General features: G+C 46.3%; 1 protein-coding gene across 4 annotated transcripts in view; it reads left to right on the top strand.

The window, feature by feature from the left end:
- SYNPO2 (synaptopodin 2) overlaps positions 1 to 24,104 on the top strand; it is a 456,083-nt gene that overhangs the window by 383,492 nt on the left and 48,487 nt on the right. For 3 of the 4 annotated variants that reach the window (XM_029609362.1, XM_029610896.1, XM_029610213.1), the window contains one exon: positions 10,066 to 12,218. In XM_029609362.1, the coding sequence (XP_029465222.1) occupies positions 10,066 to 12,218 (2,153 nt within the window). Of the gene's footprint in view, positions 1 to 10,065; positions 12,219 to 19,797; positions 22,943 to 24,104 lie in introns of those variants that run through there. The other variant, XM_029611766.1, reaches the window with a different exon arrangement.

Here is a 24,104-nt window from a genome sequence, read left to right as displayed (position 1 = left end):
GAGGCGAGCAAGGAGCTCTTATGCCCCCCCGAGTCATACTCTTCTCCAGGACCGGAGAAGCAACAGGTACCGTCTACAAAAAGGGCATCCTCACTAGGACCTTTCCCCTCAGGCGCGGGTGAGGAAGATGCCCAAAGGGACAAGCTCCCTAAGCGGCGCCATGCCCATAAAAATCAACCCCAAGATGCCTCTCTTTTGGCACAGATATCGGGGCCTTTCATTGCGTCGACACTGACGCATCGGTCGACGCCGGACAAGACTTCGACGCAGGCGCCGAATATGAAGCACCCTTCGACGCGGGCGCCTTCATCGATGCCAACACGTCTGTCGACGCCGGTGCAGCCATCGACACCGGCGCAGCCATCGGTGCCGGCGCATACACCGACGCAGATCTGCCCATCGACACCGGCACACATTCCAATTCCGACGCATCCTCTCACACCGATGCATAGACAGACGCGAAGCATCCAGGGGAGCCGATGCCATCAAAACTCAATACTCGACGCATTCCTCGACGCAGGGCGATGCAGGGTCGATGCATCAAAAACAAAAGATCCATAAACGCGGTCTTTCTCTACCGGAATTACCAGAAGTATCTCCAGAGAAAAAACAGAGAACAGGAATATCTCATTCGGGACACATTCTGAAAAATGTAACTTATCATTAAAATCATCCATTGTACCTGAAGACTGGAGGAGAGAAAATGTAACCCCAATATTTAAAAAGGGCTCCAGGGGTGATCCGGGAAACTACAGACCGGTTAGCCTGACTTCAGTGCCAGGAAAAATAGTGGAAAGTGCTCTAAACATCAAAATCACAGAACATATAGAAAGACATGGTTTAATGGAACAAAGTCAGCATGGCTTTACCCAGGGCACGTCTTGCCTCACAAATCTGCTTCACTTTTTTGAAGGAGTTAATAAACATGTGGATAAAGGTGAACCGGTAGATATAGTATACTTGGATTTTCAGAAGGCGTTTCCACATGAGAGGCTTCTAGGAAAAGTAAAAAGTCATGGGATAGGTGGCGATGTCCTTTCGTGGATTGCAAACTGGCTAAAAGACAGGAAACAGAGAGTAGGATTAAATGGGCAATTTTCTCAGTGGAAGGGAGTGGACAGTGGAGTGCCTCAGGGATCTGTATTGGGACCCTTACTGTTCAATATACTTATAAATGATCTGGAAAGAAATACGACGAGTGAGATAATCAGATTTGCAGATGACACAAAATTGTTCAGAGTAGTTAAATCACAAGCAGATTGTGATAAATTGCAGGAAGACCTTGTGAGACTGGAAAATTGGGCATCCAAATGGCAGATGAAATTTAATGTGGATAAGTGCAAGGTGATGCATATAGGGAAAAATAACCCATGCTATAATTACACAATGTTGGGTTCCACATTAGGTGCTACAACCCAAGAAAGAGATCTAGGTGTCATAGTGGATAACACATTGAAATCGTCGGCTCAGTGTGCTGCGGCAGTCAAAAAAGCAAACAGAATGTTGGGAATTATTAGAAAAGGAATGGTGAATAAAACGGAAAATGTCATAATGCCTCTGTATCGCTCCATGGTGAAGACCGCACCTTGAATACTGTGTACAATTCTGGTCGCCGCATCTCAAAAAAGATATAATTGCGATGGAGAAGGTACAGAGAAGGGCTACCAAAATGATAAGGGGAATGGAACAACTCCCCTGTGAGGAAAGACTAAAGAGGTTAGGACTTTTCAGCTTGGAGAAGAGACGACTGAGGGTGGATATGATAGAGGTGTTTAAAATCATGAGAGGTCTAGAACGGGTAGATGTGAATCGGTTATTTACTCTTTCGGATAATAGAAAGACTAGGGGGCACTCCATGAAGTTAGCATGGGGCACATTTAAAACTAATCGGAGAAAGTTCTTTTTTACTCAACGCACAATTAAACTCTGGAATTTGTTGCCAGAGAATGTGGCTAGTGCAGTTAGTATAGCTGTGTTTAAAAAAGGATTGGATAAGTTCTTGGAGGAGAAGTCCATTACCTGCTATTAAGTTCACGTAGAGAATAGCCACTGCCATTAGCAATGGTTACATGGAATAGACTTAGCTTTTGGGTACTTGCCAGGTTCTTATGGCCTGGATTGGCCACTGTTGGAAACAGGATGCTGGGCTTGATGGACCCTTGGTCTGACCCAGTATGGCATGTTCTTATGTTCTTATGTTCTTAAGTAACATTCCCATAAGACAAAACATGTGACACATTCACATTCTTCTACTTCCTCTCTACCTAGAGATCATTCAGCACATTCAAGGTTACAGTATACCTTACCCTTGCATTCTCCTGCTTCAGGGATAGTCTCCATGGATGATTGTGTAGAGATATCTTCTCATTCCTCTCCATCATCATCTCCATCTTCCAGGAGGTCATCCAGCTTGTCTTCAGTTTCGCATTCACAAGTTAGAGGTTCAGAATTTCGTGAACCCATTCTCAGAAAGTGGCCACGAGAAGATTGTTTATCTCCACCGCCTGCACATCCAGATCCAAGAGGTGGGGATGGCTTCCAGGAACCCACGCCTAGAACTCTACCGTTGAACATAATACCACCTCAAGTACTGGATCTGGCACAGCAGACTTTGGCGCAGATTTCTACAGCGCTCACTGGATTTTTTACATCAATGCAGATGGCATATCAATTTCCTCAAACCTCACCACAGAACCCTCTGCAGTCTCCTTCGGATTCAAAAGTAAACTCCCCTAGGGGGCCCTGGAAGTATATCTCCAAGGTCACCACTTCCAACCTGCCCCTTACCACTACACCCAACACCACCACGTCCCTCCGAACTTCCATAACAACCAATTTCCATACCATCTTCGCCTACATCGTCAACGGGATACCCATCAGATCCTACTGAAGGACCACAGAAGCCTTTCTCACCTCCTGAAGACCTCACCTACCCTAAATTTATTAGCAAGGTAGGATCGGCTCTACAATTGGAAATTCAAGCGGTACCTGATCCACAATCAGAAACCTTAGGTCTCTTAAAAATATTTGACCTACCTACAGAACCGACTAGTCTACCATCCCATAAGGTCCTTGATACATTACTCGAAAAATCCTGGGAGACTCCATTCAACATAGCATCCATTTCTAGAAAAATTGACCTCAAATATAAGATGAAACAAAATATTATACAAACCCGCAACTACCTCACCAATCCATTGTGGTAGAATCAGCTATGCAGCGGGCTAAGAGGACAAGAACTCATTTGAATAATCCTCCAGGTAAGGACCATAAGTACTTGGATGATTTCACTAAGAAATCATTCCAATCAGCAATGTTAGGTGCTCGTATTGGATAGCACCAATTTTACATTATTCAGCACTTATATGACACTCTACAACAGATGAAGACTCTCTTGCCTACATTGGAAGCATCTTCAAATATTCCTCAACCTATACAAGACATGGAGGAAGGATTACGCCATCTTCTTAGGACGGTATATGAGTCCTTTGAAACATCCTTCCATACTTCTGCATCTGCGATAGCGGCGTGAAGAATAGCATGGCTCCATCCAGTGCCATAAGGGAGGATGTGCTCGATAAGCTGGCCAACCTCCCTTGTACAGGGGACAATCTGTTTGGTATCCATTTTCAGGAAACGGTTTCACAATTGAAAGAACAATTGGCAGCAGTACAGTCGCTGGTCAACCCTCCCTCATTCTCCGCTAGACGTTTTTATACACCGACTCGACGTCTGCAATACCAACGGAAACAATTCTGTCCATATCCACAATATAGACCCCCGACCTATCAGCAACCACAAAGATCACAAACTCTGTAACAACAAATCAGGCGCGGAAGACCCAGAAACCAACGTACACAAAATCAGACAACTGCATCTACATCTAAGACGCAGTCATCTTTTTGAATATAACAGGGTCATCACCAAAGATTGTAGCGGACAGAATCACATCCTTTTTCCATGCATGGTCCCAAATAACTTCGGACGTTGGGTTCTCAGTATTGTCCAACAGAGGTATCACCTTCATTTCTCATCCATCCCAACCCTGCCCTGCCTTTTCAATACGCAAGGACACTGGACAAACCAGACGCAATTGGCACAGGAAATCAACCAATTACTCAAGCAATGTGCAATCCAGAGCATACCCCAAACCTCCTGGGGCAGGGGTTTTTACTCACCATATTTCCTCATTCCCAAGAAAACGGAAGGTTTATGCCCTATCTTGGACTTACGAGAACTGAACAAATACCTAGTAAAAGAAAATTTCAAAATGGTTTCCCTGAAATCCATCCTTCCCCCTTCTCCAACCCAACAACTGGATGTGTTCCCTAGACCTGAAGGATGCATGCAATCACATTCCAATGCATCCCACTTCATGGCGATACCTGTGTTTCCAATTCAAGGGCAAACACTACCAATACCAAGTGCTTCCATTCGGACTAGCGGCAGCACCCAGAGTGTTCACAAAATGCATGGCGGTGGTGGTGGCCCACCTCAGGAAACAAGGAATTCAGGTGTTCCCATACCTAGACGACTGGCTAATAGTTGCACCCAACAAAAACACTCTTCAAATGCAAGGTCACTAAACAATTCAGTGTTTACAGACATTGGGACTGGTAGTGAATTTCAAGAAATCAAACCTTACCCCAACACAGGATCTCCAATTTATTGGAGCCTAATTAGTCACTTACCAATACAGAGCTTTTCTACCGCAAGACAGGAGAAACACTCTACGTACACTGTTAAGGAAGCTCAAGGCACCCAAACGACCAACAGCACGTCACATTCTAACAGTCCTGGGACATATGGCTGCAGCCATCTACACGGTGTCATAGTGGATAACACATTGAAATCGTCGGTTCAGTGTGCTACGGCAGTCAAAAAAGCAAACAGAATGTTGGGAATTATTAGAAAGGGAATGGTGAATAAAACGGAAAATGTCATAATGCCTCTGTATCACTCCATGGTGAGACCGCACCTTGAATACTGTGTACAATTCTGGTCGCCGCATCTCAAAAAAGATATAATTGCGATGGAGAAGGTACAGAGAAGGGCTACCAAAATGATAAGGGGAATGGAACAACTCCCCTATGAGGAAAGACTAAAGAGGTTAGGACTTTTCAGCTTGGAGAAGAGATGACTGAGGGGGGATACGATAGAGGTGTTTAAAATCATGAGAGGTCTAGAACGGGTAGTTGTGAATCGGTTATTTACTCTTTCGGATAGTAGAAAGACTAGGGGGCACTCCATGAAGTTAGCATGGGGCACATTTAAAATTAATCGGAGAAGGTTCTTTTTTACTCAACGCACAATTAAACTCTGGAATTTGTTGCCAGAGGTTGTGGTTAGTGCAGTTAGTATAGCTGTGTTTAAAAAAGGATTGGATAAGTTCTTGGAAGAGAAGTCCATTACCTGCTATTAAGTTCACCTAGAGAATAGCCACTGCCATTAGCAATGGTAACATGGAATAGACTTAGTTTTTGGGTACTTGCCTGGATTGGCCACTGTTGGAAGCAGGATACTGGGCTTGATGGACCCTTGGTCTGACCCAGTATGGCATTTTCTTATGTTCTTATGGTCCGGGACACTCGGTTCCATATTCGGAGACTGCAATGGGGTTTAAAACGGCAGTGGTCACAACATTGTCAACCACTATCACAGATCGTTTCTCTAACACAACAAATGACCGAAGATATAGATTGGTGATTAAAGAAGCGAACGTTGACCAAAGGAGCGCCTTTCAGAACGCCGCCTCACAATGCAGTTCTCATGACAGACGCTTCCCACAAGGGCTGGGGAGCTTACCTCGATTATTTAGAAACACAAGGTCAATGGTCCATAACGGAAAGCACATACCAAATCAACTTTCTGGAACTCAGAGCAATCAAAAATGCTCTCAAAACATTCCTTCCACAATTACAAGGAAAAAGAGTAATGATTTACACGGACAATCAGGCCGCCATGTTCTACATAAACAAACAAGGAGGGTCAGGTTGATGGATCCTGTCAAGGAAGCGATTCTAATTCTAGAATGGGCAACTCTTTATTCCATTCACCTCCAAGCGACATATCTTACAAGAATAATCAATACTCGAGCAGACAAATTAAGTCGAATTTTCCATCCCCATGAATGGTTGTTGCAGATTGCAGACAACATCTTTCACCGCTGGGGTACTCCATTCCTGGACCTCTTTGCAGCAGAACAGAACGCAAAAGTAAACAGATTTTGCTCAATACGTCACAGCCATCAAAGGATGGCACCAGATGCCTTTCTCATTCCTTGGACGGGCAAACTCATGTACACTTTTACGCCAATTCCTCTTCTTACTCGCACCATTCAAAAGTGCATTCAAGACAGAGCGAATCTCATCTTAATAGCATTGGCTTGGCCCAGACAACCGTGGTACGCTTACCTACTCAAACTATCAATCGACAATCCAATACGACTGGAAGACCCCAGCGATCTTCTATCGCAGGAGGGAGGCTCCATTCTACATCCAATGCACCAGTCACTACACCTGACAGCATGGAGATTGAACGGTCGTTAGTAGAAGAAATGGGTTTCTCATACAGAGCACAAAATGTAATACTATCTGCTAGAAAGCCATCTACCAGACGAAATTACCATTTCAAGTGGAAAAGGTATACCGCATGGTGTACTGACCACCAGCTTGAACCCAGGCACTGCTCGCCGAAACACCTATTGGATTACTTACACTCTCTATATGCAACAGGTCTAGCGACGGCCTCAGTAAGAGTTCACCTGAGTGCAATCGCATCCTTACATGTACTACATGACGGTCAATCCATCGCTATGCATTCAATGGTCTCACGTTTCATGACAGGCCTCGCACATCTTCGACCACCAGTTTCAAAACCGCCAATTCCATGGGATTTAAATATAATACTGGAACAGCTCATGCTACCTCCCATCGAACCTATGGAAACCTCTCACATCAAATACCTTACGTGGAAGGTGGTGTTCCTGGTAGTGGTGACTTCCGCTAGACAAGTCAGTGAACTACAGGCCTTAGTACATTACTGTCCGTACATGGAATTCTACCATGATAAAGTAGTTCTTCGAACACACCCATCATTTTTACCAAAAGTAATCTCGGCCTGTCACCTCAACCAATCCATTGAACTGCTGACTTTTTTCCCCAAACCACATCGGACAGACAGAGAAAAACTACTACACACATTAGACTGTAAACGGGCGCTAGCCCATTACAAAGGTAGAACTTTTAAGGAATGCCACAATTATAAGCTATTCCTCACATTCAACCTTAATTCTCCTGGCTTACCGGTATCCAAAAGAACAATTTCTAGTTGGATTATTCAGTGCATACGGTTTTGTTATGACAAGAAGAATCAACAACTTTCCTCATCTCCAAAAGTGCATCAAGTGAGAGCAATTGCCACTTCACTGGCCCATTTACAAAACGTTCAGCCACTTGATATTTGTAAAGCGGCAACTTGGTCATCTTTACATACCTTTACATCACACTATTGCCTTGATCAACAAACAGCAGCAGACGCTACGTGGGTCGGGCAGTACTAAACACCCTTACTACATAAATACATAGTGGCCTGTCCATATTCTGAGTCAAGCGAACTGCAAAGACAGAATTAACACATATTCTGCGTGACCATTAGCTTGGGACTCCCAAGACAGCATGGCTGATTCAGCCTGCTATCAACGGGAAAAAGCAAGTTTGCTTTCCGTAAACAGTGTTTCCGTAGATAGCAGGATGAATCAGCCATGCTGACCCACCCACCTCCCTGGACGGCCACACTTATAATATTGTCAAGTCATATGACTGCTATATCTATATTACAGACTGAGGAGAATCTGTATTTCCTGCGCGGGAACGGACGCGCAGACGCACAGAGTTGAACTCTGTGTAACAGCTTTGACAAGCTCCGCCTTCCTGGGCCTGACAGACAGCCCAAGACAGCATGGCTGATTCATCCTGCTATCTACGGAAACACCGTTTACGGTAAGCAAACTTTACTTTTTCTTCAATTAAATTTGTCCACATAGTTTCGAAAATTCAAAACTATGCACATAAATGCAAAGCCCTCCCCAAACTTACTCCCAGGAATGCTTTCACTCCTTCTAGGAATACTTATGCACATATATGACATTCACTCATAAGTTTACCTTCTCTCAGTAGAATCACTGCTCGTACTCCTGCTCTTGGTAGGTATGGTGCTTTAAACCCTGCTCATACTCCTTCTGTGGATTATAGTCATGCTTTAAATTCTCCTCTCAGTAGTATTACTGCCCATGCTGTTGCTCTTAGTAGTAGCAGTGCTTTAAGTCCTTTTTTCATCATTGCTCATTCTTCTGCTCTTGTTAGTAGTGGTGGTGCTTTAAATCTCTCTCTCGTTACTGCTCATCTTTCTTCTGTTAGTAGTAGTGGTGCTTGAAACCAATCTGCTCTTGGTAGTAGTGGTGTTTGAAAACATTCTCTCATTACTACTTGTACTCCTGCTCTTGGTAGTAGTGGTAACCATTCTCTCATTACTACTTGTACTCCTGCTGTTGGTAGTAGTGGTATTTGAAACCATTCTCTCATTACTACTCGTACTCCTGCTCTTGGTAGTAGTGGTATTTGAAACCATTCTCTCATTACTACTCGTACTCCTGCTCTTGGGAGTAGTGGTATTTGAAACTATTCTCTCATTACTACTCGTACTCCTGCTCTTGGTAGTAGTGGTGGTGCTTTAAATCTCTCATTACTGCTCATTTTTCTGCTGTTAGTAGTAGTAGTGCTTGAAACCATTCTCTCATTACTATGCATACTCGTGCTTGTGGTGGAAATGGCGCTTTAAACCTCTCATTCCTGGTCATACCCACGCTGTTGGTAATAGTCAGGCTTAAACCCCTCTCTCCTAGCATTACTGCTTACTCCCTGTAGTCATTCTTTAACACTGGCTTTTGATTGTGTTGCTGCTTGGAACCTTGTTCTTAGTGTTATAGTTTTAAACTTTGCTTGTGGTTCTATGACTTTTTAACCCTACTCTTTTTAGCCTGGGGTAGATGGCCTTATACAATCATTATGTCTGTGTGCTTGTTTCTGTCTGTCCCCCTCTATAAGTATTTCCCTCCACCTAAAATAATATTTGGGCTAATCATCCAATGCCATTCAAATTTCTGCAACAAATAGTGGAGCTCGCAGTGATTCCCCAGCTCCCATTTCTCATGTTCTCCTCTTCTTTTGCCTTCCTTTAGGGAAACAGGTCAGTTCAGTTCAGGTGACATGCCAGGGAGCTCAGGCCACACAATGTGATGTTCTGGAGTATTTTGCAATCTGCCCTGCTACGGGTTACTGCTTGTGGTCAGAGAAGGAAACCCAGCATCAGGAAATCTTCTCACATCTCCTTGTCTTCTTTCAGCCTTCCAACTCCTTCCTACACCGTTTCTACTTCCAGCTGACGTAGATACAACCTCTGTTGTGTCTATGATGGCATGAGTCTTCATCTATCGCTCCCCCCCTGTCCATCCAGCCAAGCCATCACAGTAAGAATCCTTTGGATCGTGGCCCTAAGTGCAGGTCTTGTGCACTGACTGGGACTCCCTCTGCCCAGCATCCCCAGCACTGGCCAGACTTGAGCAGAAGTCAGGCCTAGGCTAGTCTTGCTACTTTTCCAGCCCACTCCTACTAACACCTACTGCTTATAAGGAAGAGAGGGGGATTGCAAACTGGCTGCAATGTGTTTCAAAAGATTTCAAGTGTTTATATACAGTATTTGAGCCTAGACATGAATGATTTTTAAGTGCAACTAAAAACGTATAAAAAATAAACAGTGGAGAACTTTACTATAAAATAATAATTGAGGATTATGTATGGACTCAGCTATGACTAAAGCAATGCGTGACACAAACAATACAATGGTTATCATGCAGTTATGAGGTCTTTAACATTTATGCCTTTATAAATGTGATTTGTAAGACCACAGGCAAATTTTAATTAAACATTATTGTGCATCAGATCCTATCCTGTGGGTCTTCCTGCACAGCAGAAGGATTTTCTAATCTCTCTCTGATCCCTTTCCTAGGGCTCCGGCGCAGTGAGAGCCTTTCAGAAAAGCAGCTGAAGGAAGCCAAGTCTAAATGTAAGAGCATTGCCCTGCTGCTGACGGCAGCCCCCAACCCTACCTCCAAGGGGGTGTTGATGTTTAAGAAACGTCGCCAGAGGGCTAAGAAATACACCTTAATCAGCTACGGAACGGGGGAGCTAGAGAAGGACGAAGCCGAGGAGGAAGAGGTGGACGGAGGTGAGAAAGGGGACCAGGACCACTCTTTTCAGGTGACTCTGTTTGGGGGCAGCGAATCTGACCTCGATGAAGATTCCTCCTCTGACCCTGAGGACGAAGCCCAGATTGTAACGTTTGATTGGGACAGCAGCCTGCTTGAAGTGGAAAGGAAAGAAAAAAGTGGAGACAAGATGGATAGCCTTCCTGAAACCAAGGGCAAGGGAGCCATGATGTTTGCCAGAAGAAAGCAGAGGATGGATCAGATTGCAGCAGAGCAAGAGGAGATGAAGAGCCTGAGGATACCAATGGAGGAGCCACGAGAAGCCACCACGGCAGAAAGTGTCCATAAAGTCATGTCATATCAGGCACAACACAGTAGCACGTTAAAACCGCCGATCTGCGTAAGCAAGAGCTACATCGAGGTAAGCCCCAGCCATGGGAGGGTGCCCAATGGAATCGGTGGTGCGCATGAGACAATGGCTGCTGTGCAATCCACCGCATCAAACAGAACAGCCAAACCGTTCTCAGGGGTGCAGAACCGGGCAGCAGCACCCTTTTCACCCACCAGGAATGTGACTAGCCCTCTCTCAGACCTGCCTGCTCCCCCTCCTTACTCTTCCATCAGCCCACCACCAATCCCCCTGTACCAAGTTACATCCCCGGTGGCTGGCACAGCTCATCCAGTGATCTGGTCACCCTCTGGCTCAATGGAACAGATAGCATCCCGAGATGAAAGAATCGCAGTGCCAGCCAAAAAGACGGGAATACTGCAAGAGGCAAAGAAACGAAGTACTGCAAAGCCCATGTTCACCTTTAAAGAGCTTCCCAAAGTGAGTCCCAATCCAGCCCTGCTCTGTCTTGTTCAGAATCAGGAAGGCAAGAAAGGTCCTGGGGCTGGGAATGAATCGGGGCCTGAGGAAGACTACCTCAGCCTGGGGGCAGAGGCTTGTAACTTTATGCACGTCCAAGCAGCCAAACAGAAGACCCCTCCTCCTGTGGCTCCGAAGCCCACAGTCAAAAGCTCTCCCACTGCTGTAACCCCAGTTTCACCTGTCTGGTCCCCCCCAGCTACAGCTGCAACGCAGCCTCCAGTCTTTCCAAACCAAAGTCTATCTCTGGCTTCTGATCCTGTTCCAGTCAGCCCACTCTATCCTACTCATCAGCCCCCAAGTACTCTTAACCTGACTGGGCCTTTTAAAGGAACTCAAGCAGCAGCAACAAACCAAAGACAGCCCCCCAAAACACCACCTACCACTCCAATAGGAAATGCTGCTCTCTCTGGGGGCGGGGGACCAGCCTATGAGATGCCTGCTCTCAGGGGCAAAGGGGCAGAACTATTTGCCAAGAGACAGTCTCGAATGGAGAAGTATGTGGTAGATTCATCAACTGTGCAAGCCAATAGGGCCCGTTCCTCTTCTCCGACTCCATCCTTGCCACCGTCATGGAAGTATTCATCCAATGTTCGAGCACCTCCACCGGTGGCATACAATCCCATCCAGTCCCCGATGTATCCCCTGGCAGCTGCCAAGTCTCAGCCCAAGTCACCAGCTGCTAAAAAGTCCACCAAGAAGAAACCTGTCAAAACTCTGAATGCTTTGGATGTCATGAAACATCAACCCTATCAGCTCGATTCATCACTATTTACTTTCCAGCCTCCTTCCGAAGTCAAGGTAGATATGGCCCCAAAGCACCCTCCTAAAGTGGATGGCTTGGCTTCCTCAAAGCAGGCCCAGCCCTTCAGACCGGTCAGTGATGCTTCTCATACTAACTTCCGGGCATCATCAGTGTACTCTGTGCCAACCTATAGCGCACAGCCATCCTTCCTGTCGACCGCATCTGCTCCGGCCAATGAATCTTATGAGTCTATGGCATATCCCGTGTTTTCCAAGCAAGAGCCCATGATTCCTGCTCCGAGGCCAAGGTTTTCTGCCAAGAAAGTTGGTGTCACAGCCCAGGTGTGGAAACCAGCTGTCGGTGAAGCGTAATTTCATGTCTGCACATCTAGGAGCTCTTTTTTTTTGGAATGAATCGTTTGCTGTGGTGGTCTGGCCTACCTTGAGTGCCTTTCACAGTCCTTGCTTTACTTAGTCACTTCACAGAGAGCACCTCTGGGTCCAAAGTCAGTTCACATTTTCAAAAGAATTAGAAATGGATACCAAATAAGCAGTAGCACATGCACAGATAGGAGCATCCGCTCAGGCAGATCACTGTCCTAGACAGGCCGCACACAGCCATCTTAAGAAAGCAGGACACCAACTTTCTGCCCTTATGCACAAAGCCCAGTCAGCTTTCAAGCAGTTAGGACGCACCCTTCATAACCTCACATACAAACACCGTTAAACCCCCAAACTGGCCTGTGAAGTCTGTCTCGGTTCTATGTGACACGGCAGCTGACTCCCTGTGGGCTTTCCTGGAGAAGGAGGGTGGCTGAGAGGTGTCGTTACAGTAAAGGACACATCAGATAGAGGTTTGATAGCCCTTTTCTCTCTTCATCTGGTAACCGCAGGTGTGCAAAATAAAGCAGCATTTTAATAGGAGGAACAGGGATCCAGCTATAGTTTTGTTCTGCTATGATTCCACCGCTTTGCCTTCTGGAGGGTTTCCGAGCCTCTCCCCTTTTGTGTGATTGCAATTCGTGAGAGCACAGATCTCATGAAAGTTCCTCAGAGGGGTAAGAGGTCAGAGAAACATCCCAGCAGCCAGTGGGTAACCCAGATCAGCTGGAACAGGCTGTACCAGTCCTGCTTTTCATGCATGCCCTGGAATAAAGCCAGGGCTAGATCAGCCTATTTCGGTTGACGTGCATGAGGCGGCAAGTCTTCTCCCAGTAATAAGGGACTTAGGACATGGGGCCATGGAGGCTACGCTTCTGTTACCCTGTAAGCCCAAGCTGAGGAGCTGCATTTTGTTATAATAACAGGGAGAGCTCCTGGCTTTTGGTCACTTTCTGAGCATGGATGCGGGTGGCAAGGTTTGTGCTGGGAGTCATGGGCAGTCAGGAGTGAAGCAGAGCCTGGTCTCTGACCCAGAAGTGTTGAGTTTGCCACATCTTGTTGTACAATGTATAAAGAGGACACATGCTCACATAATCTCCTCTCTGTCTCTTGCTTTGACTCTGTTTCTTCTCACCGTGCTCCATACACCAGGAGAAGAGAGCACAGCTACAGGCAATGGCCATGGGGGATGGATGAACAAAGCAGGCATGGAGGGATGGGGCCACACTCTGGCCGTGGAGGGAATGGGATTGCTCTCTAGCAGAAGGGAAGGAAGGGGATCCTGCACTGCTCAGGGATGCAAGGCATCCTGGGTATCTGGGTCTCTTTCACCAGGGCTGTGATTATTGCCTCTACCGCAGCCCCAGCCATGTTCAGCCCAGGGAGTCGGAACCAGGGCCAGGAACTGAACCCACCTCCTACTGGAATATTCACCATCCCCTAATATCTGTAACATTTTCCTTCTTCCTTCTACAACAGAAATGTGAAGCCTGTGCATCTGCCTCAGCAGTGGCTGCACACATTTCTAAATCATAAAGCATATTGGAGTCCAGTTTGGCTGAAACTCATTTTATAAAGTGGCTTGACTGTAGGAAGGATGCTACAATGCCTAATCATATCCCAGGCCTATGATCTCCTGCTAGCTTCTATGCCAGGACTTCCCAGTCCAGTCCCGGTGACCCCACAGCTACTCCGGGTTTCAGGAAATCCACAATGACTATGCATGATAAACATTTGCATACACATTTACGATGGATATCCTGAAACCCCAAAGGTGCTAAGGATTCCACTGAGAAGATTTGGGAAGCCCTGACTCACGCGTTATTCTCCCTGCTCTCCTTCCTGTGGCATTTGTGGGTCACTGTGCTCCTGTCCTGGACTTTACCCACTTTCTTGTCTGCTCCCGCTCACCTCTCCATGGTCTGCCAGTCAGGAGCAGCAGGATTCAGAGTGTTGCAGGCCTGGGAGATAGGACAAACCTTTCTCTTTGGTTGCTCTTTCCACGTGCTGTGGAATCTCCACCTCCGTCCCTCAGCTGACATGGGCAGAGCGGTACCTGGGCACTGAATCTCAAGCTCTAAGTGGGCTCATAGCCTCCTGTTTCAGGGGGTCTCTGCTTCTAGTATTTTTTTCTTTACAGTTTTTGATCTTGGTTCCTGTCTTCTTCTGTCACTTCTATAGGATATGAGTGGCATCAGACTGTAGGCTTTTTGTCTTGGACATTGGCCATGCACACATAGAAAAAAACAGAGCGATTTTACTCATAACACATCTCAACAACCTCGTGTCTCTGGTAGCTTCTCCCAGTAATGCTTTGCCACCTTTCTCCCAGCATCCCCTTACAATTTCATTCTCTCAGGTCCTCTTCCCCTCTATAACACTGGTTGAGCAAATCTTACAAGGGTAGTTCACATGGCACGGTTCTTCGCCTTTCACCAAGCAGTCATCCTTCCAAACGTTCTTCTAGATCAAGTCTCCGTCCGGGTTTCACTGTGCGACCTGACCTGAATATTGGGCATGGAGGAGCAGTGCCATCACTTGCAGGCCATTAGGAGGTTTCGATGCCCTGGCTGGATTTCCAGGCCCTGCTGCACCACGGGTTGGATCTCTAGCTGAGGCATTGCCGGAAGCAGCTGTTCCTCTGCACTGGAACACCCTGCTCCATGCACACCCAGTAAGAGCTCGCTGGCAAAGGCTCTGTGGTCGCTCGGGGGCCCCAGTGTTTCTCGCCATCCAGCTTCCATTGAATGCAAATATTTCCAGGTTTCAGTTGGGGTAAAGGCTGACCCTCGTGGCGCCTAATGAAGAAGAAGGCATAGGATTGTTTAACTCATACAACTTTTGCCAACTCTGGCCATTTTGGAAGGAGATTCTCTGTCAAAGTGGGCAGAGTTGCTCTGATTTTTGTTTATTTGCCCAGCACTGCATATACTGAGTAGTGGTACTTATTTGCTGACCCATCAATAGCTCTGCAGGACACAGGTCTGCTGCTGAAAGTGGAGTAGCTCTGTAGGGTAACAGCAGATCTGACTGTTGTAAGATTTGTTTGGGCAGCTGGACTGTTCGTTCTGTATGGCCATTGGCCATTGGCCTGGAGAACATGAAGGTTTGTCATGACCTGTTTAATGTAATATCCTGAGAAGTGAAGCTTACCCCATTGTTTCTATTAAGGGTAATAACTGTCGCTCCATGCAGGTTCCTCCCATGCCTTCTGTTTTCTGTTAAGGGCAGTAACTGCCGCTCCGTGCAGATTACCCCCATGTTTCTGTTAAGGGTAGTAACTGCTGCTCCATGCAGGTTACCCCCATGTTTCTGTTAAGGGCAGTAACTGCTGCTCTGTGCAGGTTACCCCCATGTTTCTGTTAAGGGCAGTAACTGCTGCTCCGTGCAGGTTACACCCATGTTTCTGTTAAGGGTAGTAACTGCTGCTCTGTGCAGGTTACCCCCATGTTTCTGTTAAGGGTAGTAACAGCTGCTCTGTGCAGGTCACCCCCATGTTTCTGTTAAGGGTAGTAACTGCCGCTCCGTGCAGGTTACCCCCATGTTTCTGTTAAGGGCAGTAACTGCTGCTCAGTGCAGGTTACTCCCATGTTTCTGTTAAGGGCAGTAACTGCTGCTCAGTGCAGGTTACCCCCATGTTTCTGTTAAGGGCAGTAACTGCTGCTCAGTGCAGGTTACTCCCATGTTTCTGTTAAGGGTAATAACTGCTGCTCCGTGCAGGTTACCCTCATGTTTCTTTTAAGGATAGTAACTGCTGCTCAGTGCAGGTTACCCCCATGTTTCTGTTAAGGGCAGTAACTGCCGCTCCGTGCAGGTTACCCTCATGTTTCTGTTAAGGGTAGTAACTGCCGCTCCGTGCAGGTTACCCCCATGTTTCTGTTAAGGGTAGTAACTGCCGCTCCGTGCAGGTTACTCCCATGTTTCTATTAATGGTAGTAACTGACACTCCATGCTGGTTACCCCCATGTTTCTGTTAAGGGCAGTAACTGCTGCTCCGTGCAGGTTACCCCCATGTTTCTGTTAAGGGTAGTAACTGCTGCTCTGTGCAGGTTACCCCCATGTTTCTGTTAAGGGTAATAACTGCTGATCCGTGCAGGTTACCCCCATGTTTCTGTTAAGGGTAATAACTGCTGCTCTGTGCAGGTTACCCCCATGTTTCTGTTAAGGGTAATAACTGCTGCTCTGTGCAGGTTACCCCCATGTTTCTGTTAAGGGTAGTAACTGCTGCTCTGTGCAGGTTACCCCCATGTTTCTGTTAAGGGTAGTAACTGCTGCTCTGTGCAGGTTACCCCCATGTTTCTGTTAAGGGTAGTAACTGCTGCTCTGTGCAGGTTACCCCCATGTTTCTGTTAAGGGTAGTAACTGCTGCTCTGTGCAGGTTACCCCCATGTTTCTGTTAAGGGTAGTAACTGCTGCTCTGTGCAGGTTACCCCCATGTTTCTGTTAAGGGTAATAACTGCTGCTCTGTGCAGGTTACCCCCATGTTTCTGTTAAGGGTAATAACTGCTGCTCTGTGCAGGTTACCCCCATGTTTCTGTTAAGGGTAGTAACTGCTGCTCTGTGCAGGTTACCCCCATGTTTCTGTTAAGGGTAATAACTGCTGCTCTGTGCAGGTTACCCCCATGTTTCTGTTAAGGGTAATAACTGCTGCTCTGTGCAGGTTACCCCCATGTTTCTGTTAAGGGTAGTAACTGCTGCTCTGTGCAGGTTACCCCCATGTTTCTGTTAAGGGCAGTAACTGCCGCTCCATGCAGGTTACCCCCATGTTTCTGTTAAGGGTAGTAACAGCTGCTCTGTGCAGGTTACCCCCATGTTTCTGTTAAGGGTAATAACTGCTGATCCGTGCAGGTTATCCCTATGTTTCTGTTAAGGGCAGTAACTGCCGCTCCATGCAGGTTACCCCCATGTTTCTGTTAAGGGTAGTAACTGCTGCTCTGTGCAGGTTACCCCCATGTTTCTGTTAAGGGCAGTAACTGCTGCTCCGTGCAGGTTACCCCCATGTTTCTGTTAAGGGTAGTAACTGCTGCTCTGTGCAGGTTACCCCCATGTTTCTGTTAAGGGTAGTAACTGCTGCTCCATGCAGGTTACCCCATTTTTCTGTTAAGGGCAGTAACTGCTGCTCTGTGCAAGTTATCCCCATGTTTCTGTTAAGGGCAGTAACAGCTGCTCTGTGCAGGTTATCCCCATGTTTCTGTTAAGGGCAGTAACTGCTGCTCTGTGCAGGTTACCCCCATGTTTCTGTTAAGGGTAGTAACTGCTGCTCCGTGCAGGTTACCCCTATGTTTCTGTTAAGGGCAGTAACTGCTGCTCCATGCAGGTTACCCCCATGTTTCTGTTAAGGGTAGTAACTGCCGCTCCGTGCAGGTTATCCCCATGTTTCTGTTAAGGGTAGTAACTGCCGCTCCGTGCAGGTTACCCCCATGTTTCTGTTAAGGGTAGTAACTGCTGCTCTGTGCAGGTTACCCCCATGTTTCTGTTAAGGGTAGTAACTGCTGCTCTGTGCAGGTTACCCCCATGTTTCTGTTAAGGGTAGTAACTGCTGCTCTGTGCAGGTTATCCCCATGTTTCTGTTAAGGGTAGTAACTGCTGCTCTGTGCAGGTTACCCCCATGTTTCTGTTAAGGGTAGTAACTGCTGCTCTGTGCAGGTTACCCCCATGTTTCTGTTAAGGGCAGTAACTGCCGCTCCGTGCAGATTACCCCCATGTTTCTGTTAAGGGTAGTAACTGCTGCTCTGTGCAGGATACCCCCATGTTTCTGTTAAGGGTAGTAACAGCTGCTCTGTGCAGGTTATCCCCATGTTTCTGTTAAGGGCAGTAACTGCTGCTCTGTGCAGGTTACCCCCATGTTTCTGTTAAGGGTAGTAACTGCTGCTCCGTGCAGGTTACCCCTATGTTTCTGTTAAGGGCAGTAACTGCTGCTCCGTGCAGGTTACCCCCATGTTTCTGTTAAGGGTAGTAACTGCCGCTCCGTGCAGGTTATCCCCATGTTTCTGTTAAGGGCAGTAACTGCTGCTCCGTGCAGGTTACCCCCGTGTTTCTGTTAAGGGCAGTAACTGCTGCTCTGTGCAGGTTACCCCCATGTTTCTGTTAAGGGTAGTAACTGCTGCTCTGTGCAGGTTACCCCCATGTTTCTGTTAAGGGTAGTAACTGCTGCTCTGTGCAGGTTATCCCCATGTTTCTGTTAAGGGTAGTAACTGCTGCTCTGTGCAGGTTACCCCCATGTTTCTGTTAAGGGTAGTAACTGCTGCTCTGTGCAGGTTATCCCCATGTTTCTGTTAAGGGTAGTAACTGCTGCTCTGTGCAGGTTACCCCCATGTTTCTGTTAAGGGTAGTAACTGCTGCTCTGTGCAGGTTATCCCCATGTTTCTGTTAAGGGTAGTAACTGCTGCTCTGTGCAGGTTACCCCCATGTTTCTGTTAAGGGTAGTAACTGCTGCTCTGTGCAGGTAACCCCCATGTTTCTGTTAAGGGTAATAACTGCTGCTCAGTGCAGGTTACCCCCATGTTTCTGTTAAGGGTAGTAACTGCCGCTCCGTGCAGGTTACCTCCATGTTTCTTTTAAGGGTAATAACTGCTGCTCCATGCAGGTTACCCCCATGTTTCTGTTAAGGGCAGTAACTGCCGCTCCGTGCAGGTTACCCCCATGTTTCTGTTAAGGGTAGTAACTGCTGCTCTGTGCAGGTTATCCCCATGTTTCTGTTAAGGGTAGTAACTGCTGCTCTGTGCAGGTTACCCCCATGTTTCTGTTAAGGGTAGTAACTGCTGCTCTGTGCAGGTTATCCCCATGTTTCTGTTAAGGGTAGTAACTGCTGCTCTGTGCAGGTTACCCCCATGTTTCTGTTAAGGGTAGTAACTGCTGCTCTGTGCAGGTAACCCCCATGTTTCTGTTAAGGGTAATAACTGCTGCTCAGTGCAGGTTACCCCCATGTTTCTGTTAAGGGTAGTAACTGCCGCTCCGTGCAGGTTACCTCCATGTTTCTTTTAAGGGTAATAACTGCTGCTCCGTGCAGGTTACCCCCATGTTTCTGTTAAGGGCAGTAACTGCCGCTCCGTGCAGGTTACCCCCATGTTTCTGTTAAGGATAATAACTGCCGCTCCGTGCAGGTTACCCCCATGTTTCTGTTAAGGGTAGTAACTGCCGCTCCGTGCAGGTTACCTCCATGTTTCTGTTAAGGGTAGTAACTGATGCTCCGTGCAGGTTATCCCCATGTTTCTGTTAAGGATAATAACTGCCGCTCCGTGCAGGTTACCCCCATGTTTCTGTTAAGGGTGGTAACTGCCGCTCCGTGCAGGTTATCCCCATGTTTCTGTTAAGGGTAGTAACTGATGCACACCATAAAAATCACTCCTTATGCTCTAAATTGTTGTTCAAAATAAAGTCTCAACACAACTGGTGGCAAACCACAAGTTCAGAAATCAGCACACATAGAAGAGTGGCAGTGTACCAGTACTGTAACAAAATACAAACCGCAGAGCAGCTCTTTATGAAATGCTCTCTTCCTCCCTGGGTCCTGCTTCCAAATTCCTTTCTTTTTTCTCAGCTTGGGAGTCTCAGACTGATGATGGATGAATGAGTCTTTAACTCTGCTGACATCTCCAGGCAGGAAGCCCTTTCCCTTGGGACCTCCCAGTACACCGGTCCTCCAAACTCTGCAAGACCTTCTTCTTTCTCTTTTTTTTCTCCAGGAATTCCCATGAACTGCCCTCCTGGAATTGCCCTCCTCTTCTTCAACCTCTCAGGACCCTCTCAGTAGGATCTCCTGTCTGGGAATTTCTCTCAGGACCCCCTCAGTGGGGTTCTAAGGCTACCAGGACTTCTCACTTATCAACCAAAGAAGTGCATTTCGCATGCACATGGCTACAGGTAGATTAGGGTGGTGGTATGGTGATCATGGATAGGGAGAAGTATATCGCGGAGGAACAACGTCAGCTGCAAGATAACAACTTTTATAAAGTGGTATCAGAAGATCTGACCTCACATTTACAAATATTGGAGCGAGCTTGGGCACATCACCTCATTCAAATGAAAGAGTATGATTTTTTGTATGAGAACTTTCCATTTGTTCTGATTTTTCATCTAGTGCCTAAAATCTCCTTCCAGCCTCCCTATTGTTTGGAGATCGGTTCTGCCTTGGAACCTCTTTCAAAATACGTTGATAAATTTTGATAACCACTGGATTCGGCTATCACCCTACTACAGGAAATGCCTGAATATAATACATCGCAGCCCTGTACAGCCGGTCCCACCACAGACACCATTCACTCACTGATAGGACTGTAGGTGATTTAATAAAACAGGAATCTGTACTTTTAACACACCACAACAGTCTGCCTGCCTCTGGCAGCTTCTCCCACTAATGCCTTGCTTCTTTTCTCCCAAAAGCCCCCTAATGGCACAGGCACTTACAATTTAATTCTCTCATGCTGAATCTTCAGAGATAGAAGAGGCAGAATGGAGGATTACAACCCAGAATAAAACATGCATGAAAGGGGCCTGAATACATTCTGCTGATACCTATCCCCAACATAAAAGTAGTGCTATCCCCATGTCAAAAGGTCAGTGCATGTTTCTATGAGTGTACAGAGAGCAGTGTGTGTGTGTGTTGTATGTATGTATGTGTACAGAAAGCAATGTTGGTTCTGCATGCATGTGTGTATGCTGCATTTATGTCTACAGAAGACAGTTTGTGTGGTATATGTGTGTGTGCAGAGAAGGATGTGTGTGCTGTCTGTATATGTACAGAAATCGGTGTGCATGCTTCCTATGTATGTACAGAGTGATGTCCGTGCTTCCTGTGTGTGAACAGAGCAGTGTGTGTGCTGCCTGTGTATGTACAGAAACCAGTGTGCGTGCTTCCTGTGTATACAGAGTGGTGTGTGTGTGCTGCCTGTGTGTGTACAGAAATTTGTGTGTGTGCTTCTGCATATGTACAGAGTGGTGTGTATGCTGTCTGTGTATACACAGAGTGGTGCGTGTGCTGAGTGTGTGAATACAGAGAGCGGTGTGTGCTGCCTTGGTGCATACAGAAATTGGTGTGTGCGCTTCCTGTGTGTATAGAGAGCAATGTATGTGCTGCCTTTGTGTGTCTGTAGAGAGGACAGTTTGTGTGCTGCTTGTCTGTGAACAGAAAGCAGTGTATGTGCTGCATAATGACTGCACAGAGGGCAGTGCGTGTATGCTGCCTGTGTGTGTGTACAGAAAGTCAAACAAATCTAATTCATTTATTTGCCTGGTGACCAAAGAATTAGATGACATGATAGTGGCGCCAGGTGTCCATGGTAGCCAGGCTCTGGAAGTAGCCCCTGGATGAGGACTGTTGCTGTGATGCCTGGGCTGAGTGCCCCATTTGTAATACCGGTCCCAGTATTCTCCCCTCTTCCCTAGGTTCTGGTTTGATCTGCCTAAGCACAGCCCCTTGAAGGGAGTCCAGGAGTCCCCTGAAACACAGATAGGGCAACACTACAACCTCCAGAAGACCTCTCTAAAAGCTGCCGCACATTACCACAACCAGCACATGCACTGCATGTATTTCTCTTGAAATGAAAGGGATCTAATCCTCCAAACGATCTCTTCTTACTAGCTGCCCCTAATATTCATAGATACCTCTATTGCCATTAAGGTGAATTTTAAAAGCCTGGTGTGCGCAAAATTTGGGAGATGCACACGCATGTAAGGCTTACATGAGCCCGCCCTATTTTCAAAGCCACCCAGATGCGCACGCATCTCCTGCGGCATGCACATCTCATTCAGATTCAAAAAGGGGTGGGCTTTTCAGGATGTACACGTAAATGCTTATGCACCTGGGTGCACGCCCTTGTTCAGTGCTGTGTAACTTTAATCCTGCTTTGGACGAAGTGTACATGAAACCAGTTCCAGGCATGTCAGAAGGGTTAACTAGGAGGGATTGAGGAATTAGCTCCACAATGGGCGAACTGGTGAAACTAGTCACGGCATGGACGTGCTCCGGTTTTAAAATTCCCTGACTTACACGGCTAAAACCCAATTTACACAGCTGGGGGTATCCCAGCTTAAAATTGTATGTATTTGTGCGGGCAAGTTATAAAAATCTCTCCATCTCTGGGCACTCACTGACATACACGCGTGTATATGTGCACCCATGCACCCATTGGAAAGTTGATTACAGAAAAATACTTCCATTGCTGTGAGAAGCATCCACAAAGAAATCAGCACCTGGGGTGGGAGGGAAGATCTGCTCAGACTCTGGCAGTGTAGAGCTCGGGAGCCAATGCACCACAGGGTCTCACTGTGGAAAATGTTTACAGACCAAAGGATTGCAGAAGCAAGAAGACAGAATTTGATCCGTTTTTAGTGAATAAAAGAGAAATCTTCTGCTGCATCACTCCACCACGTAGCCAGAGACATCATGGCTTTGCAGCTCTAATAACACAACCAGTGATGTCATGAGTGGATGACAGCTTCTCTTCTTTGTACCGTTGTTATGTTTAAACAAAATACCAATCTAAACCTATGAGCTTTGAGACAAAATCCCAAGAGTAACCAGCAATAAAAATACAAAAAATAATGTTATCACCTCAGAAATAAAAATGAGGAAGATGTAAGGCAGATACCCATAGCAGAAATGATGTTCAGAGGGACTGAAACAAATCTCAGTGAACCTGGAAGGTGTATTAGGGCAAATTGGCAAATTAAAGAGTAACAAATCACCTGGCCCAGATGGTATACATCCCAGAGTGCTGAAAGAACTGAAAAATTAAATTGCAGACCTACTGCTAGTAATCTGTAACCTATCATTAAAATCAGCTATGGTACCTGAAGACTGGAGGGTGGCCTGAGTAACACCAGTTTTTAAAAAGGGCTCCAGGGTGATCTGGGAAACTGCCTCATGTCAGTGCTGGGAATAATGGTGGAAACTATTTTAAAGAACAAAATTACTGAACATATAGATAGACTTAGTTTAATAGGACAAAGTTAACATGGACTTAGCCAAGGGAAGTCTTGCCTCACCAGTTTGCTACATTTTTTGAGGCGTGAATAAGCATGTGGATAAATGGGAGCCGGCTGATATAGTGTATCTGGATTTCCAGAAAGCATCTGACAAAGTTCCTCGTGAGGAAATTAAAAAGTCATGGGATGGGGGCAATGTTCTGTTGTGAACTGAGAAGTGGTTAAAAGATAGAAAACAGAGAGGGGATAAATGGTCAATTTTCTCAGTGGATTGCCCCAGAGATTTGTACTAAGACCACTGCGTTTTAACACATTCATAAATGAGCTAGATATGGGAATGACAAATCAGGTGAACAAATTTGCTGATCCCAAATTATTCAAAGTTGTTAAATCACAGAGGATTGTGAGAAATTGCAAGAGAAAGCACATAGAATGCTAGCAAACAAGGGAACTGGATTCAGACAGCAGCCAACGCTGGGACCCAACCCTTAGGGTGTGGGGTACTAATAACAGACATTGGTGAAAAAGCACAGGACAGCTTCTACGGCCAAGTCCAAACGCAAAGCATAGGCAAGCAGTACTGTCTGAATCATCAAGAAAGCTTCACCCTGTAAAAATGTTGCTACAGGTAATTTTGTTATGGGTTTGATGGTTGCTTGGCTTTAATTGTAAATATTACTACCTTTAACATAAGGCTTGGGGTAGACTTCACAGAGCAGCAGTTACTGTCATAAGAAACTTGGTCTTTTTCTGCCATGATTACTATGTTACTGTTATATTAGGAAAGGACTGGAGAATAAAACAGAGAATATCATAATGCCTCTGTATCGCTCCGTGGTGCGACCTCATCTTGAGTACTGTGTGCAGTTCTGGTCACCGCATCTCAAGAAAGAGACAGCAGAATTAGAAAAGGTACAGAGA

Source organism: Rhinatrema bivittatum, chromosome 1 (genome assembly GCF_901001135.1).
Source record: "Rhinatrema bivittatum chromosome 1, aRhiBiv1.1, whole genome shotgun sequence".
Lineage (NCBI taxonomy): Eukaryota > Metazoa > Chordata > Amphibia > Gymnophiona > Rhinatrematidae > Rhinatrema > Rhinatrema bivittatum.
Note: the sequence above shows the minus strand (reverse complement) of the source record. Positions and strands in the feature narration are given on the sequence as shown.